General features: G+C 45.6%; 1 protein-coding gene across 2 annotated transcripts in view; it reads right to left on the reverse strand.

Annotated features, from left to right (window-relative positions):
• kcnh4b (potassium voltage-gated channel, subfamily H (eag-related), member 4b) overlaps positions 1-17,804 on the reverse strand; it is a 185,631-nt gene that overhangs the window by 106,137 nt on the left and 61,690 nt on the right. For both annotated transcript variants that reach the window (XM_048560266.1, XM_048560268.1), the window contains exon 2: positions 14,867-15,100. In XM_048560266.1, coding sequence (XP_048416223.1) covers positions 14,867-15,100 — 234 coding nt within the window. The remainder of the gene's footprint in view (positions 1-14,866; positions 15,101-17,804) is intronic.

Here is a 17,804-nt window from a genome sequence, read left to right on the forward strand (position 1 = left end):
TTCTCCAGATCGCAAAGGCCCTCAGGTGGGGACATATGTGAGTTTGTCAAACATTCCTTTAGCACCCAGCAGTAGCCTCCAGCTGTCCAGCTGATACAATGACGGTTTATGAAGGGCATAGAATGTAAAGAGCAAATATAAAAAGTAGGCTTTAAAATAAGGAAGATGGTCTGAATTGAGCAAAAAAAAAGACTGAAAAAAACATTATTTTTTCTGGTTGCCAAGCAGGTGAAAAAGGGCTATCATTAAAATGACCACTGCCAGAGTTACAAAAGATTTTGGATGAAACACTCTCTGAACAGGGTTTCTGGAGCACGAGGGATGATTGTGTGGAAGGCCATATTATTTAAGGACCAATTGCATAAATATATATGAGGGAAGAAAGCAGGGAAACATGAGCGTTGGTTCATTTCGAAGGATATGAACAGACATGGTGGACAAACTGGCCTTCCTCTGGTACCTAGCTAGACAAGCTCCAGAATGGATAAAAAGACTTAGTTTAATTGTTTAGTTTGGCTCAATAAATATCAAACTAATCAAATCTGAATGTTAAAAAAATGGTGAAACATATAGTCCCTCATAATCAAGAAAAGCCACACAGGAAGCAGACAGTGTTGATAAGAACATAAGAACTAGGAGCAGGAGTAGGCCATGTGGCCCCTCGAGACTGCCTCACCATTTAATAAGATCATGGCTGATCTTTGAGACTCAGCTCCACTTACCCGCCCACTCACCATAACGCTTAATTCCTTCACTATCTAAAAATTTATCTAGCCTTGCCTTAAAAACATTCAGTGAGGTAGCTTCAACTGCTTCACTGGGCAGGGAATTCCACAGATTCACAACCCTTTGTGTGAAGAAGTTCCTCCTGAACTCAGTCCTACTTCTGCTTCCTTCTATTTTGAGGCAATGCCCTCTAGTCCTTGTTTTACCTGCTAGCGGAAACAACCTCCCTACCTCCAGTTTATCTATTTCCTTCATAATCTCATATGTTTCTACAAGATCTCCCCTCATTCTTCTGAATTCCAATGAGTATAAGCCCAGTCTACTCAGTCTTTCCTCATAATCCAACCCTCTCAGCTCTGGAGTCAACCGAATGAATCTCCTCTGTACCCCCTCCAGTGCTAGTCTATCTCTTCTCAAGCAAGGAGACCAAAACTGCACACAGTACTCCAGGTGTGGCCTCATCAGGACCCTATACAGCTGCAGCATAGCCTCCCTGTTTTTAAACTCCATCCCTCGAGCAATGGCAGAGAAAATTCCATTTGCCTTTTTAATCACCTGCTGCACCTGCAGTCCCACCTTCAGCGATTCATGCACAAGGACAAGCCAAGTCCAGACAAGACAAACCCAAGTCCCTCTGCACAGCAGCGTGCTGCAATGTTTTACCATTTAAAACATAGTCCATTTTGCTGTAATTCCTACCAAAATGGGTGACCTCACACTTATCAACATTGTACTCCATCTGCCAGGCCTTTGCCCACTCACTTCGACTCTCTATATCCCTCTGCAGACTTTCAGTGTCTTCTGCACCTTTTGCGCTACCACTCATCTTAGTGCCATCTGCAAATTTTGACACACCACACTTCGACCCCAACTCCAAATCATCTTGATAACTCTGTTTGAAAACGTACCTTTACTCTGTGTCTCAGCGCCAATACTTCTATTGCAATCCTTGTTTATTCCAGCATTTTAAAAATGCTAAATATTTAAGATGTAGTATTTTTGTTTGTTCACGAACAATACAGTTCATTGGGCTCAATGAATCAGAGTGATAGTGGTTTTTGAGATAAGCCATTTTTGAGAAGTTTAGGAGTTTAAAAGAATGAGAGGAGATCTAACTGGGATATGTAAAATGTTTAAAGGGGATTGACAATATAGCTGCAAAAAAGATATTTCGTCATGTAGGGCAGTCTATAACGAGAGGTCATAGTTTTAGGTTCACTATGACTGTTAACTATAGTAAATGCCAGATTCTCCTTATAGTAGAAGCTAATGGTAGGTTTTGCAGTCAAGCCTACTAACATTGAATACAATGTTTGAGAAGAAATTTCCATGCAAAAATCCTTTTTGCATCTATCCCAATTGAAACTGACTCATAAAATGAACAAAATGTTTGAATGAATCGCAGAAGTCTGTAGGTATTCATCTAACTAAGTATTGTACTGCCTCACTGAAGCTCCTTTTGCCAATATCTGCACTGAGCACTTCTTCCAAGCATTTTGCCAAGGCGTGAAAATTGTTTAGTACTTTAACTGACACAGTGATGTTTCAGAGTCTTTTTCACCTCATTGTGTTTTGGAGCTCAAGCCTTTTGGCAGTCAATGTAAAGCTTGCTGCTGTATATGTGTGAAAATGCCTGAGGAGGCACTGATGCATAATTTTTGTATACTTATAATTTATTCACATTTTAGCGCTACACAAATCTCTCTATCTAAAACACTATTACTATGAATAAAACTAAATAAAAACCAGAAGAGCAGATGCTATAAATCAGGAACAAAAACAGAAGTTGCTGGAAAATCTCAGCAGGTCTGGCAGTATCTGTGAAGAAAAGTCAGAATTAATGTTTTGGGTCTGGTGACCCTCCCTCAGAACCGATGATAGCTAGGAAAATGTATCAGAGATAATAGGAACTGCAGATGCTGGAGAATCCAAGATAATAAAATGTGAGGCTGGATGAACACAGCAGGCCAAGCAGCATCTCAGGAGCACAAAAGCTGACGTTTCGGGCCTAGACCCTTCATCAGAGAGGGGGATGGGGTGAGGGTTCTGGACTAAATAGGGAGAGAGGGGGAGGCGGACTGAAGATGGAGAGAAAAGAAGATAAGTGGAGAGAGTATAGGTGGGGAGGTAGGGAGGGGATAGGTCAGTCCAGGGAAGACGGACAGGTCAAGGAGGTGGGATGAGGTTAGTAGGTGGATGGGGGTGGAAGAACAGGTTAGGGAGGCAGAGACAGGTTGGACTGGTTTTGGGATGCAGTGGGTGGAGGGGAAGAGCTGGGCTGGTTGTGTGGTGCAGTGGGGGGAGGGGACAAACTGGGCTGGTTTTGGGATGCGGTTGGGGAAGGGGAGATTTTGAAACTGGTGAAGTCCACATTGATACCATTAGGCTGCAGGGTTCCCAGGCGGAATATGAGTTGCTGTTTCTGCAACCTTCGGGTGGCTTCATTGTGGCACTGCAGGAGGCCCATGATGGACATGTCATCTAAAGAATGGGAGGGGGAGTGGAAATGGCTTGCGACTGGGAGGTGCAGTTGTTTGTTGCGAACTGAGCGGAGGTGTTCTGCAAAGCGGTCTCCAAGCCTCCGCTTGGTTTCCCCAATGTAGAGGAAGCCACACCGGGTAGAGTGGATGCAGTATACCACATTGGCAGATGTGCAGGTGAACCTCTGCTTAGTGTGGAATGTCATCTTGGGGCCTGGGATAGGGGTGAGGGAGGTGGTGTGGGGGCAAGTGTAGCATTTCCTGCGGTTGCAGGGGAAGGTGCCGGGTGTGGTGGGGTTGGAGGGCAGTGTGGAGCGAACAAGGGAGTCACGGAGAGAGTGGTCTCTCCGGAAAGCAGACAGGGGTGGGGATGGAAAAATGTCTTGGGTGGTGGGGTCGGATTGTAGATGGCGGAAGTGTCGGAGGATGATGCGTTGTATCTGGAGGTTGGTGGGGTGGTGTGTGAGAACGAGGGGGGTCCTCTTTGGGCGGTTGTGGCGGGGGCGGGGTGTGAGGGATGTGTTGCGGGAAATGCGGGAGACGCGGTCAAGGGCATTCTCGATGACTGTGGGGGAAAGTTGTCGTCCTTGAAGAACTTGGACATCTGGGATGTGCGGGAGTGGAATGTCTTATCGTGGGAACAGATGCGGCGGAGGCGGAGGAATTGGGAATAGGGGATGGAATTTTTGCAGGAGGGTGGGTGGGAAGAGGTGTATTCTCGGTAGCTGTGGGAGTCGGTGGGCTTGAAATGGACATCAGTTACAAGCTGGTTGCCTGAGATGGAGACTGAGAGGTCCAGGAAGGTGAGGGATGTGCTGGAGATGGCCCAGGTGAACTGAAGGTTGGGGTGGAAGGTGTTGGTGAAGTGGATGAACTGTTCGAGCTCCTCTGGGGAGCAAGAGGCGGCGCCGATACAGTCATCAATGTACCGGAGGAAGAGGTGGGGTTTGAGGCCTGTGTAGGTGCGGAAGAGGGACTGTTCCACGTAACCTACAAAGAGGCAGGCATAGCTGGGGCCCATGCGGGTGCCCATGGCCACCCCCTTAGTCTGTAGGAAGTGGGAGGAGTCAAAAGAGAAGTTGTTGAGGGTGAGGGCGAGTTCGGCTAGGCGGATGAGGGTGTCGGTGGAGGGGGACTGGTCGGGCCTGCGGGACAGGAAGAAGCGGAGGGCCTTGAGGCCATCTGCATGCGGAATGCAGGTGTATAGGGACTGGACGTCCATGGTGAAGATGAGGTGTTGGGGGCCAGGAAATTGGAAGTCCTGGAGGAGGTGGAGGGCGTGGGTGGTGTCACGGACGTAGGTGGGGAGTTCCTGGACCAAAAGGGACAAAATGGAGTCCAGATAGGTGGAGATGAGTTCGGTGGGGCAGGAGCAGGCTGAGACGATGGGTCGACCAGGGCAGGCAGGTTTGTGGATTTTGGGAAGGAGATAGAAACGGGCCGTGCGGGGTTGGGGAACAATGAGGTTGGAGGCTGTGGGTGGGAGGTCCCCTGAGGTGATGAGGTCATGAATGGTGTGGGAGATGATGGTTTGGTGCTTGGGTGTGGGGTCGTTATCGAGCGGGCGGTAGGAGGTGGTGTCGGAGAGTTGGCGTCTGGCCTCGGCGATGTAGAGGTCAGTGCGCCATACTACCACTGCGCCACCCTTGTCTGCGGGTTTGATAGTGAGGTTGGGGTTGGAGCGGAGGGAGCGGAGGGCTGCCCGTTCTGTGGGGGAGAGGTTGGAGTGGGTGAGAGGGGTGGAGAGGTTGAGGCGGTTAATGTCTCGACGGCAGTTGGAGATGAAGAGGTCGAGGGAGGGTAGGCGGCCTGGGGGTGGTGTTCAGGAGGAGGACTTGTGTTGGTGACGGCAGTTGGAGACCCAAAATCCACAAACCTGCCTGCCCTGGTCGACCCATCGTCTCAGCCTGCTCCTGCCCCACCGAACTCATCTCCACCTATCTGGACTCCATTTTCTCCCTTTTGGTCCAGGAACTCCCCACCTACGTCCGTGACACCACCCACGCCCTCCACCTCCTCCAGGACTTCCAATTTCCTGGCCCCCAACACCTCATCTTCACTATGGACGTCCAGTCCCTATACACCTGCTTTCCGCATGCAGATGGCCTCAAGGCCCTCCGCTTCTTCCTGTCCCGCAGGCCCGACCAGTCCCCCTCCACCGACACCCTCATCCGCCTAGCCGAACTCGTCCTCACCCTCAACAACTTCTCTTTTGACTCCTCCCACTTGCTACAGACTAAGGGGGTGGCCATGGGCACCCGCATGGGCCCCAGCTATGCCTGCCTCTTTGTAGGTTACGTGGAACAGTCCCTCTTCCGCACCTACACAGGCCTCAAACCCCACCTCTTCCTCCGTTACATTGATGACTGTATCGGCGCCGCCTCTTGCTCCCCAGAGGAGCTCGAACAGTTCATCCACTTCACCAACACCTTCCACCCCAACCTTCAGTTCACCTGGGCCATCTCCAGCACATCCCTCACCTTCCTGGACCTCTCAGTCTCCATCTCAGGCAACCAGCTTGTAACTGATGTCCATTTCAAGCCCACTGACTCCCACAGCTACCTAGAATACACCTCCTCCCACCCACCCTCCTGCAAAAATTCCATCCCCTATTTCCAATTCCTCCGCCTCCGCCGCATCTGTTCCCACGATAAGACATTCCACTCCCGCACATCCCAGATGTCCAAGTTCTTCAAGGACCGTAACTTTCCCCCCACAGTCATCGAGAATGCCCTTGACCGCGTCTCCCGCGTCTCCCGCATTTCCCGCAACACATCCCGCACACCCCGTCCCCGCCACAACCGCCCAAAGAGGATCCCCCTCGTTCTCACACACCACCCCACCAACCTCCGGATACAACGCATCATCCTCCGACACTTTCGCCATCTACAATCCGACCCCACCACCCAAGACATTTTCCCATCCCCACCCCTGTCTGCTTTCCGGAGAGACCACTCTCTCCGTGACTCCCTTGTTCGCTCCACACTGCCCTCCAACCCCACCACACTCGGCACCTTCCCCTGCAACCGCAGGAAATGCTACACTTGCCCCCACACCTCCTCCCTCACCCCCATCCCAGGCCCCAAGATGACATTCCACATTAAGCAGAGGTTCACCTGCACATCTGCCAATGTGGTATACTGCATCCACTCTACCCGGTGTGGCTTCCTCTACATTGGGGAAACCAAGCGGAGGCTTGGAGACCGCTTTGCAGAACACCTCCGCTCAGTTCGCAACAAACAACTGCACCTCCCAGTCGCAAACCATTTCCACTCCCCCTCCCATTCTTTAGATGACATGTCCATCATGGGCCTCCTGCAGTGCCACAATGATGCCACCCGAAGGTTGCAGGAACAGCAACTCATATTCCGCCTGGGAACCCTGCAGCCTAATGGTATCAATGTGGACTTCACCAGTTTCAAAATCTCCCCTTCCCCAACCGCATCCCAAAACCAGCCCAGTTTGTCCCCTCCCCCCACTGCACCACACAACCAGCCCAGCTCTTCCCCTCCACCCACTGCATCCCAAAACCAGTCCAACCTGTCTCTGCCTCCCTAACCTGTTCTTCCTCTCACCCATCCCTTCCTTCCACCCCAAGCCGCACGCCCATCTACCTACTAACCTCATCCCACCTCCTTGACCTGTCCATCTTCCCTGGACTGACCTATCCCCTCCCTACCTCCCCACCTATACTCTCTTCACCCATCTTCTTTTCTCTCCATCTTCGGTCCGCCTCCCCCTCTCTCCCTATTTAGTCCAGAACCCTCACCCCATCCCCCTCTCTGATGAAGGGTCTAGGCCCGAAACGTCAGCTTTTGTGCTCCTGAGATGCTGCTTGGCCTGCTGTGTTCATCCAGCCTCACATTTTATTATCATAGCTAGGAAAATGTCAGCTTATATGTTGAAGATAGGGTGGGAGGAGGGGGTAAGGAATGAATGATACAAAGGGATAGAGCCCAAAGAGAGAGAAGAACAGTTGGATAGACAAAGGAGTGGGTAAAGATCTGACTAGGTGGGTGAATAGCTGTTAATGGGGACTGTTAGTGACTGACAACAGGGGGTGTGTAATGGCAGGCTATGTGATAACAAGGCCTGGTGTGTGGGGTAGGGGCTGAGACATGGGAGAGTTCAGTCCCTAAAATGATTGAACTTAATATTGAGTCCAGAGGGCTGTCGGGCCTTCAAGCGGAAAATGAGGTGTTGTTCTTCCAGCTTGCACTGAGCCTGGCTGGAACACTGCAGCAAGCCAGATTCAGAGATGTTGGCCAGGGTGATGTGTTAAAGTGGCAGACAACTGGAAGGTCAGGGTCTTTTTAGTGGGCAGAATGTAAATGTCACCCAGTCTATGCTTCATTTCTCAAATGTAGAAGGAGACCACATTGTGAGCAGCGAAAGTAATATGCAGATTCTGGGAAGTGCAGGTAAAGTGCTGCTTCACCTGGAAGGTATGTTTGGGCCCTTGAATACTGGGGAGGGAGGAGGTAAATGGGCAGGTGTTACACCTTCAGCAGAGAAAGGTGCTGTGGGGCTGTGGGGGCAGAGGGGATGTTGGGAGTGAAGGAAGAGTGAACCAGCGTGTCCCAGAGGGAATGACCTTTGCAGACTGTGGACAAGGGAGGGGAAGGGAATATGTGTCTGGTGGTGGCATTTCACTGGAGGTGAAGGAAATGGCATTTGATGATCTTCTGAATGTGGGTGCTGGTGGGATGGTAAGTAAGGATAAGGGGAACCCTATTGCTGTTGCAGGAGGAAAGGGAGGTGGTGAGGATGGAAGTGTGGGAGATGGGCCAGCCCTGGTTGAGGGCCCTGTCAACAATGGTGCTGGGGAGTCCTCAGTTGAGGAAAAAGGTGGAGATTTTGGAGACTCCCTTGTGGAAGTTGGCCTCATTGGAACGTATGCAACGGGGCCAGGGGAACTGAGAGTCTGTCGTCTGCAAGGTGTTAGAAAGGATTCTGAGGGATAGGCTTTATGACCATCTGGAAGAGCATGGCTTGATCAAATACAGTCAACACGGCTTTGTGAGGGGTAGGTCATGCCTCACAAACCTTAACGAGTTTTTTGAGGATGTGACTAGAAAAGTTGATGAGGGTCGAGCTGTGGATGTGGTGTATATGGACTTCAGTAAGGCATTTGATAAGGTTCCCCATGGTAGGCTCATTCAGAAGGTCAGGAGGAATGGGATACAGGGGAACTTAGCTGCTTGACTTACAGAATTGGCTGGCCAACAGAAGACAGCGAGTGGTAGTAGAAGGAAAATATTCTGCCTGGAAGTCAGTGGTGAGTGGGGTTCCACAGGGCTCTGTCCTTGGGCCTCTACTGTTTGTAATTTTTATTAATGACTTGGATGAGGGGATTGAAGGATGGGTCAGCAAGTTTGCAGACGACACAAAGGTCGGAGGTGTCGTTGACAGTATAGAGGGCTGTTGTAGGCTGCAGTGGGACATTGACAGGATGCAGAGATGGGCTGAGAGGTGGCAGATGGAGTTCAACCTGGATAAATGCAAGGTGATGCATTTTGGAAGGTCGAATTTGAAAGCTGAGTACCGGATTAAGGATAGGATTCTTGGCAGTGTGGAGGAACAGAGGGATCTTGGTGTGCAGATACATAGATCCCTTAAAATGGCCACCCAAGTGGACAGGGTTGTTAAGAAAGCATATGGTGTTTTGGCTTTCATTAACAGGGGGATTGAGTTTAAGAGTCGTGAGATCTTGTTGCAGCTCTATAAAACTTTGGTTAGACCGCACTTGGAATACTGCAGTGGATTCGTAGTGGATATTAGTGGTCAGTCTATCCCCAGAAATGGAAACAGAGACGTTGAAAAAGCAAAGGGAGGAGTCAGAGATAGACAAGGTGAAAGTGAGGTCAGGGTGGAAATTGGAAGCAAAACCAATCAACTTTTCCAATTCTGGACAAGAATGGGAAGTAACACCAATGATATCATTGATATATCAGAGTAAGAGTTGTAGATAGGGGCCATAACAAGACTGGAACAAGTGTGTTCCATGTTCCTCAACAAAGAGACAGGCATACTGGGCCCATGTGGGTACCCATGGCTATCCCTCTGACCTGAAGAAAATTAGAGGAGTTAAAAGAGAAGTTGCTGACGGTGACCACGAGCTCAGCCAAGCGGAGGAGGGTGGCGGTGGGTGGATACAGTTCCAGGAAGATGGGGGATGGACATTTTAAAGGGATTGCATGTCCATGGTAAAGAAGAGGTGGCTGGAACCTGCAAACTGGAAGTTCAGAAATGGCATAAAGTGTCAGAGGATATATGAGCAGGGACTGGACCAGGGGAGAAAAGACTGAATCAAGGTAGGAAGAGATATGTTCCTTGGGGCAGGAGCAGGCTGAGACATTGGGTCTGCTTGGGCAGTCCGCAAATGGATTTTTGGAAGGAGGGAGAAGCGAGCTGTGTGGTGCTGAGGGTCTATCAGCTTGGAAGCAGTGGGGTTGAGGGCGGGGGGAGGTCACCAGATAAAATGGGGTCAGTTACCATAGTTGATACAATAGCCGGATGTGTCATGTTGAGGTCATGGTCCAGGCAAAGATAAGGGGTGGCATCTGAGAGCTGGCACTTAGCTTCTGCAATGTAGAGGTCAGTATGCCAGACTACAACAGCACCAACCTATCGACCGGCTTTGTATAGGAGGAGGTATCTGAGCAATGGCACTCAGCCTCTGCAATGTAGAAAGCAATCCTTTCTCCTTCTGATAAAACGGAAATAATTGCAATGCTCAAAGGTTTTCTAGATTCCAGTGAAATCTGTAAATAATTTGATGGATCCGAGCCTCCAGTTTTAAAGTTGAATGTATATATTGTTAAGAAGCAATGGAGTAAGTTAAAAATGCAAAAATGTTTAAAAAAGAATTTTCATCTCAAATCTGTTTACATTGTTAGGTTTGGACAAAAATTCATGCAATGCTTCAAATAGATGAAATAATTAAACTGTTGAGTTAATAATGGAAATAAGAAAATGTTAGAAATGCTTAGCAGATCAGGCAGAAGTTCTGGTAAAAAGTTATTGACATAAAACATTAACTTTGTTTCCTTTCACAAATGCTGCTTGACCTCTTGAATATTTCAAATATTTGCTTAAACAATTCAGATTTTCAGCATCTGCAGGGATTAGTGTGTGCAGTTGCATGAATAAAATCACTTAGCAAAGTATAATTTAACATTTTCTTGTCTATTGAAACGTCAAGAAAAAAAAATTCCTCTGACATCTCTGATAGATTCAAGATGTAGCATTTCAACAACTTCTGGGACAGCACAGACATTCTGGGCTTAAGGGTAATTTATCACTGAGGGTAATTTATTAGCTTGGTTAGAGGATTGGCTAACTAACAGAAAGCACAGAATTGGGGAAAAATACTCCTTTACTGATTAGCAAGACATAATTAGTAGGGTAAGAACCAAAAGAACAGCGGACGCTGTAAATCAGGAACAAAAACAAAGTTGCTGGAAAAGCTCAGCAGGTCCGCCAGCATCTGTGGAGGAGAAAGAAGAATTAACGTTTCGGGTCCGGTGACTCTTCCTAAGAACTTCTCAGCTGTTCTGAGGAAGGGTCACCGGACCCGAAATGTTAACTCTTCTTTCCCTCCACAGATGCTGCCAGACCTGCTGAGCTTTTCCAGCAACTTTGTTTTTGTTCATAACTAGTAGGGTGCCTTAGGATTTGGATCCTCAGGCCCCAACTAGGTACAATCTATTTTAATGACTTGGATGAACTAGTTACAATCTATTTTAATGACTTGGATGAGCGGGGTGAAAGTCTATAACCAAATTTGCAGATGACACTACAAGAGTTGTGAAAGTAAATTGCAAAAAAGAAATGAATTTACAAAAGAGCAATGAATAGATTAGGTGAATGAGCCAAAAGTTGTCAGACAAAGTTTAATATGCATAAGTGTGAGGTTATGCATTTTGATCAGAAAAATAGAAAGGCAACTTATCGAAATGGGAAGAAAGTCCAGATGCTTCAAGTGCAGAGGGACCTGGGTCTAAGAACCGATGAAAACTGGAGTGCAGATAAAGCAGGTAATAAGGAAGACAAATGGAATTTTGACATTTATTATTAAAGGAATAGAGTATAAATGTAGCGAAGTGTTGTTTCAACTGCATAAGACATTACTGAGACCACACCTAGATTATTGAGGACAATTTTGTTCCTTTTACTTGAAGAGGGATGAAATTGTATTGGATGCAGTTCAGAGGAAGTTCAGAGGAAGAGGTAGGGGGCATGTCTTATGTAGACAGACAGAGAAGTTTAGGAGTTTAGAAGAATGAGTGGAGACCTGAAAGTGGCCATGCAGGTGGATAGGGTGGTAAAGAATGCATATGGCATTCTTGCCTTTATTGGTCAGGGAATTGAGTACAAGAGTCAGCATGTCATGTTGCAGCTTTATGAAACTTTGGTTAGGCCACACTTAGAGTATTGTGTTCAGTTCTAGTCACCACATTACAGGAAGGATGTAAAGAATTTGGTAAGGATGCAGAGGAGGTTTACCAAAATGCTGCCCGGATTAGAGGGTACAACCTATGAGGAGGGGCTAGAAAAACTCACAATATTTTCTCGAGTGGCAGAGGCTGAGGGGAAACTTGATAGAAGTCTATAAAATTATGTGATGCATAGATAGGGTTAACAGCCAGAATCTTTATACCAGACTAATACTATGGGGCATGCATGTAAGGTGAGAGGGGGGAAATTCAAAGCAGATGTGAAGGGCAAGTTTTTACACAGAGAGAGGTAGGAGTCTGGAACGCACTGCCAAGGGTGGTGGCTGAGGCAGACATGATAAGGCGGTTTAGGAGACTTTTAGATAAGCATATGAATATGCAAGGACTAGAGAGATATGGACCAAGGGCAGGCAGAAGACAGTAGTTTAATTTGGCTTCATGTTCAGCACAATATTCATAGGCTGAGTGGCCCATTCCTGTGTTGTACTGTTCTATGTTCAATGTCCTATGTTCTATCTAATTATAGGATATACGATGCGAAAGGGGATTGGCTATCTTGATACAGAAAGGGTGTTTCTTCATGTAGGACAAGCCAAAACAAGACATCATTTTTTAAGGATAAGGGGGAGTAGATTGAAAACAGAGATGAGGAAAAATAACTTTTCACAATGGGTTATAAATACATGGAATTCGCTAGCCCGGAGTGTGGTGGATTAGATCTGAAACATTGAGTAAATTTAAGGAGAAGATGGACAAAATTTTACTGAGTAATGGGTTGAAAGGCAATGGAGAGCAGACAGGAAAGGGTAGTTGAGACAGAGAATAGAGGAACCATGATCGTATTAAGTGGCACAGCAGGCTTGAGGGGTTGAATTGTCTCCTCCTGTTCCTAGTTCTCATGTTCTAACAAAATTAGGGGGAGGTGATGGCCTAGTGGTATTATCACAGGGCTGTAAATCCAGAGACCCAGACAATGTTCTGGGGACCCAGGTTCAAATCCCACCTTGGCAGATGGTGGAATTTAAATTCAATAAAATATCTGGAATTAAGAATCTAATGATAGCCATGAGCCCATTGGCAGTTGTTGGGTAAAACACATCTGGTTCACTAATTCCCTCAAGGGAGCTGCCATCCTCACCTGGTCTGGCCTACATGTGACTCCAAACGTAGTTGACTCTGAACTTCCATCTGGGCAATTAGGGATGGGCAATAAATGCTGCCTAGCCATCCTGTTAATGAGTAAAGGAACAAAAAATTCAACAGTTACTGTTTACAAGTCAATGACCAGACAGTTCTGGAACATGTCAAATAGTTTTGGTCAACTTGACTTGAAAATGATGCAATGCATTCAAAAAGGGCTAGGATAAGCAAACGTTAGGAGTCCAATTGATCAGGAAAAGCTCAGTGACTGTGCATAATATTATTCACTGCAAGGGGTTCCTGGGAACTTTGAAACAAAGGAGTTTGATTCAATCATTTAACGTCTTTGAAAAAGGTACTGTATTAACATCTATTGAGAAAAGGGGACTGCAGATTATTGAGAAGCTGAAAGTTTTACTTAATTGTTTTTCAGACAAGCCAGAAATGGAAGATAATATTATTGCTGATGGAGTGGCATGAAGGAAAATAAGTCCATTACAGGATGATAAATGTAGAAACTGGATAAAACAGGCTTGACGAGAGTCAATTCCATAACCACAATTCGAAAGAAGAGTCACGCCAGACTCAAAATGTTAACTCTATTTTTGTCTCCATGCATGATACCAGACCTGCTGAGTTTCATAGCACACTCTATTTTGAATTCAGACCTCGAGTATCTGTGCAAATTTGCTTTTATCTGTAATCAGAGTTAATGCTGTGGGCCGCAAACCAACAAACTGGCTTCACCAAATGTTGCTCTGTAATACCGCTGAAACACAATACTGACACTGCTGAACATAGGGACCAAGACTTAGAGAGCCCCACAGAATATCACAAGCCTGTGACCTTTAAACACTTTAACCTTTGAGATGTAATTCCACAATAACAATGTTGGAATCTCTACTGAAAATCTCAAAGCTGCTTCATGTAAGATTTTGGAAATTTTATTTAGGGATGAGGGCAGTGGGGCCATATAATTATCTAGGATAAAAGACCTTAAACATATTCAAAGACCTTGAACATATTCTAACATGGATAATTGATAGAATGTTGTTAATACTTCAGCTTTGGTGAATGTGATGAAGGGTTATCCATTATGTCCAAAGGACCCTTCTCAACATACAGCTGTTATGATCTCAGGCAGATTTAAAATTGTCTAGTATATTAGAAATGTGAAGCAAAGATGGCATTTTCTGGTGATATATACATGATGGCCTAAAAATGGAGATGTTAATACAACATTTCCCTTGTAATAACCTTGCTTGATAGCCCAGGTGTAATAAACTGCACTATATGGACACGAGCATTGATATTTATTTAAGTCCCTTTAAACATTGCCATTAATAGATATCTTGAGCAGATAAAATGTGAAGTGAATTAATCTAAGGCCTTTGTTTCAAAGAGAATGTAAGATAAATGTAGGGAAGTTTTTCTGAAACTATATAAGGCAATAGTCAGATCATAGCTGGAATACTGTGAACAGTTTTGGGCCCCTTATCTAAATATACACTGGCATTGGAAGCAGTCCAGAGAAGGTTCACTAGACTGAGCCCAAATACGGACATATTGGACTATGTGGAGAGGTTGAATAGCTTTTGTAATCATTTGAGTTTAGATGAATGAGAGGCAACCTTATTGGAATATATAAGATTCTAAGGGGACTTGACAGGGTGGGTGTGGAAAGGTTGCTTTCCCTTGTGGGAAAGTTAAGGACTAGAGGAAATAATCTCAGAAGAATGTATCATCCCTTTAAGACACAGATAAGGAGGAATTCCTTCTCTCAGAGGTTAGTGAATCTGTGGAATTCTTTACCTCAGAGGGCAGTAGAGACTGTATCATTGAGTAAATTCAAGGCTGAGATGAGCAGATTTTTAATCAGGAAGGGAATCAAAGATTATGGGGTAAAAGCAGAAAAGTGGAGCCTTGGATTATGAGATCATGTTCTCATTGAATGATGGAGCAGGTTAATGGCCTAAAGGTCCTACTTCTGCCCCTTAGTGTTATGGTCTGAAGAAATGTGTGAACACAAGGACATAACACTCATTAACACTGAACATTTACCCGATTTCTTGTAGAATTGCACTTCCCCCTGAAACTCTTGCTTGCTGTCAAGTGCTTTTTCAATCTGCACAGAAACCTGGTCACTAGTCTCTGCTCCATGCAGAAATCGGCACCCACAATTCTTCTGCATGACTTCAGTGCGAGCATAGCCAGTAAGTTCGCAGAATCCATCTGAGCAGTACACAATGGGAAAGCCACGGTACACCTGAGCATTCGCAAGGATAAAATTGCTGTCTGCAAATACAAAATGGAAGTGATCAATTGGAAATGTGATATTGAAAACTGTCTATGATAATTTAATTTCGTAAATTAGGATTTTTAATTCGGTTTTAATTAATTAGGATATTTAATTAAATATTTAATATTTAAATAACTTAATTTCCTTAATTTTCCTAAACTGTTGGCTAATTAATAAGCACGCCTTCAAATGTATTGCACAGTGATGGAGTAATTTAAGACATTTGAGACAAATACAACATACAAATATTGAATATTTTATTAGAAAGCAAGTCTCAAAGTCCAGGCACAAAAGTGAAAATTATGTTACATTTGCAAGACACCAATTGTTCAGAAAACTATGTAGAAGCACTGCTGGTTTTACAACTTACCATCTGCGCAAACTGACCATAGCAAAGGTAATTATGAAATTGACAGGTCAGGAAAACACAGCATGTTTGAGGCAGGGGCCCCATGTAGCTTTGTCACTGATGTTCAAGTTAACTCCTGTGTGAGACAGGTTCAAATCCCACTGCTGCAGAGTTTGAGCTTAAGCTTTATTCATAAACCTGGAGTTAAAAAGCCAGGCTCACCAAGGTGCTGTGAAATGATCATCAAGTGTCATAAAAACCTATCTGTTCACTCAACCCCTTTAGGGAAGGAAATCTTCCATTTTTGCCTGGTCTGTCTTCAGCATTGTGATTAACTTTTAACACCACTCTGAGATAACCCAACAAGCTATTCAGTTCGAGGGCTATTTGGGATAGGCAACGAATGCTGGACTTGCCAGCAATGCCCACATCCAATGAAAGAATAAAACAAAAATCCATTATGTCCAACATACCAAACAATACGACAGCAGGAGCAGAATGTCTTTAGCTGCAGTCTGGTGAAAAAAAAATCATGCTGGGGTTTGATGTGCATCCACAACTGGCCTATTGCAATCCGAAGCTCATCCATCGCAACACCTACCCCTCGATTACACCCCCAGCCCTATACTCCCATACATTATCCGATGAATTTTCAAAAGAAATTAGATTAGATTATATTCCCTACAGTGTGGAAACAGGCCCTTCGGCCCAACATGTCCACACCACGCCTTGGAGCATCCCACCCAGATCCATCCCCCTATAACCCACACACCCCTGAACACTACGGGCAATTTAGCATGCCAATCCACCTAGCCTGCACATCTTTGGACTGTAGGAGGAAGCTGGAGCACCTGGAGGAAACCCACTCAGACATGGGGTGAATGTGCAAACTCCACACAGACAGTTACCCGAGGCTGGAATTGAACCTGGGTCCCTAGCGCTGTGAGGCTGCAGTGCTAACCACTGGGCCACCATGCCACCCAAATTAAAAGGATAAGGATCTACACCCCAACAGCATTAATTCCTTTCAAGGTCATAACAGCAATATGTTATTTTGAGTCGCAACTTGAGCACCATTCTGAAGCATTTTCCAAACTGAAGTTACATGATCCTTGAAATACCAACAATGTCACCTCAGCTGGGTCATTTTGATCCAGTTTCCAGTTTCAAACAGAACGGGTCCAAATTAGTGCATTAATCAGAGGTAAAAGAAACATCTTGGAAGCATTAGAGGTCATTTTGAGTTCAGGTGTGACAGAAAACTGCTTTTGGAAATCAGGGCTGGCTTCTTATAAACCCCTAAAGAAGGAAATGAGGGAGTAGGACACAAAATGTAGTGCAGTGGAAGTGGCACCACCTTTATTTCCTATCCAGCCTGAAGCTATATTACCAGCAGAAGGTGGGTAGTTGGGTGGTTTCCTCACTTCTAAACAATTGAAGCCCCTATTAATGACCATCTAAGGTCACCACTGAGACGTTACTAGAGGCAGGGAGACAGGCACCATGAGTTCAGACTGCTGGGTAAATCTTGACGACTGTGTCACCAGGCAAGGGGTATGGGTACTTGGAGGTAATTCATCCCATCCCACTCTGATATCCTGACCCTTGACCACAACCCTTTCACCTGGGCCTTCCAGCTTGGTCCAAACAAGACTACTGATTTTCTATTTTAATTCCAGATTCCAGTGCTGTCTCCTCTTTGGGATTGTTGCAGTGCCACCTGTGGCCACTGCTCCCTTTGGCGCTGCAGGGACAAGAAGCTGCTGTCCCTTTTATTGGACAATAGGTTGCAGAGGCAAGATCTCCTCTCCGATGGGAATTGCCTCAAGCCAACTTGTGGCCCTATGGTTCAAAATGGATGCAAGTGAGCTGGCCAAGGAGCATAAAACTCACTACCAGCATTGGGAGGTGGAGACCCTGCCCAGGGAAAGATTTAGTCTATCTGCTAATTGTGCATTTTGTCCAATTTTTATACACACTGAAGGAAAAGATTCAGCCAAGGCAAAACTACCAGTCATCCAGTCACACCCAAACTCAAAAATTTCCTCAATACCTCAAATTCCCATATTAAGATTCAACTAAAAGTTTAAACTGGTGTCGTTGATGAGTTTTAAATCTAGAAGATAACACGCTGAATTGGGACAAACTGTTGAAAGTTGCTGCAAACATTAAAAAAAAATCAATCTTACATCACTCCTACATAGAATTTGCATAATTCCAAAGTTTAAAATTGGACCTTGCCTCAGAATCACCTTCTGGAGATTATTGCAAAATAACTTGGTGCTCTGCCATTGTCTTGACCAACATTCTTCAGAGATCTCACCACACAATATGAAACAGATTACTAAATT

The sequence above is a fragment of the Stegostoma tigrinum genome, chromosome 31 (genome assembly GCF_030684315.1).
Source record: "Stegostoma tigrinum isolate sSteTig4 chromosome 31, sSteTig4.hap1, whole genome shotgun sequence".
Taxonomy (NCBI): domain Eukaryota; kingdom Metazoa; phylum Chordata; class Chondrichthyes; order Orectolobiformes; family Stegostomatidae; genus Stegostoma; species Stegostoma tigrinum.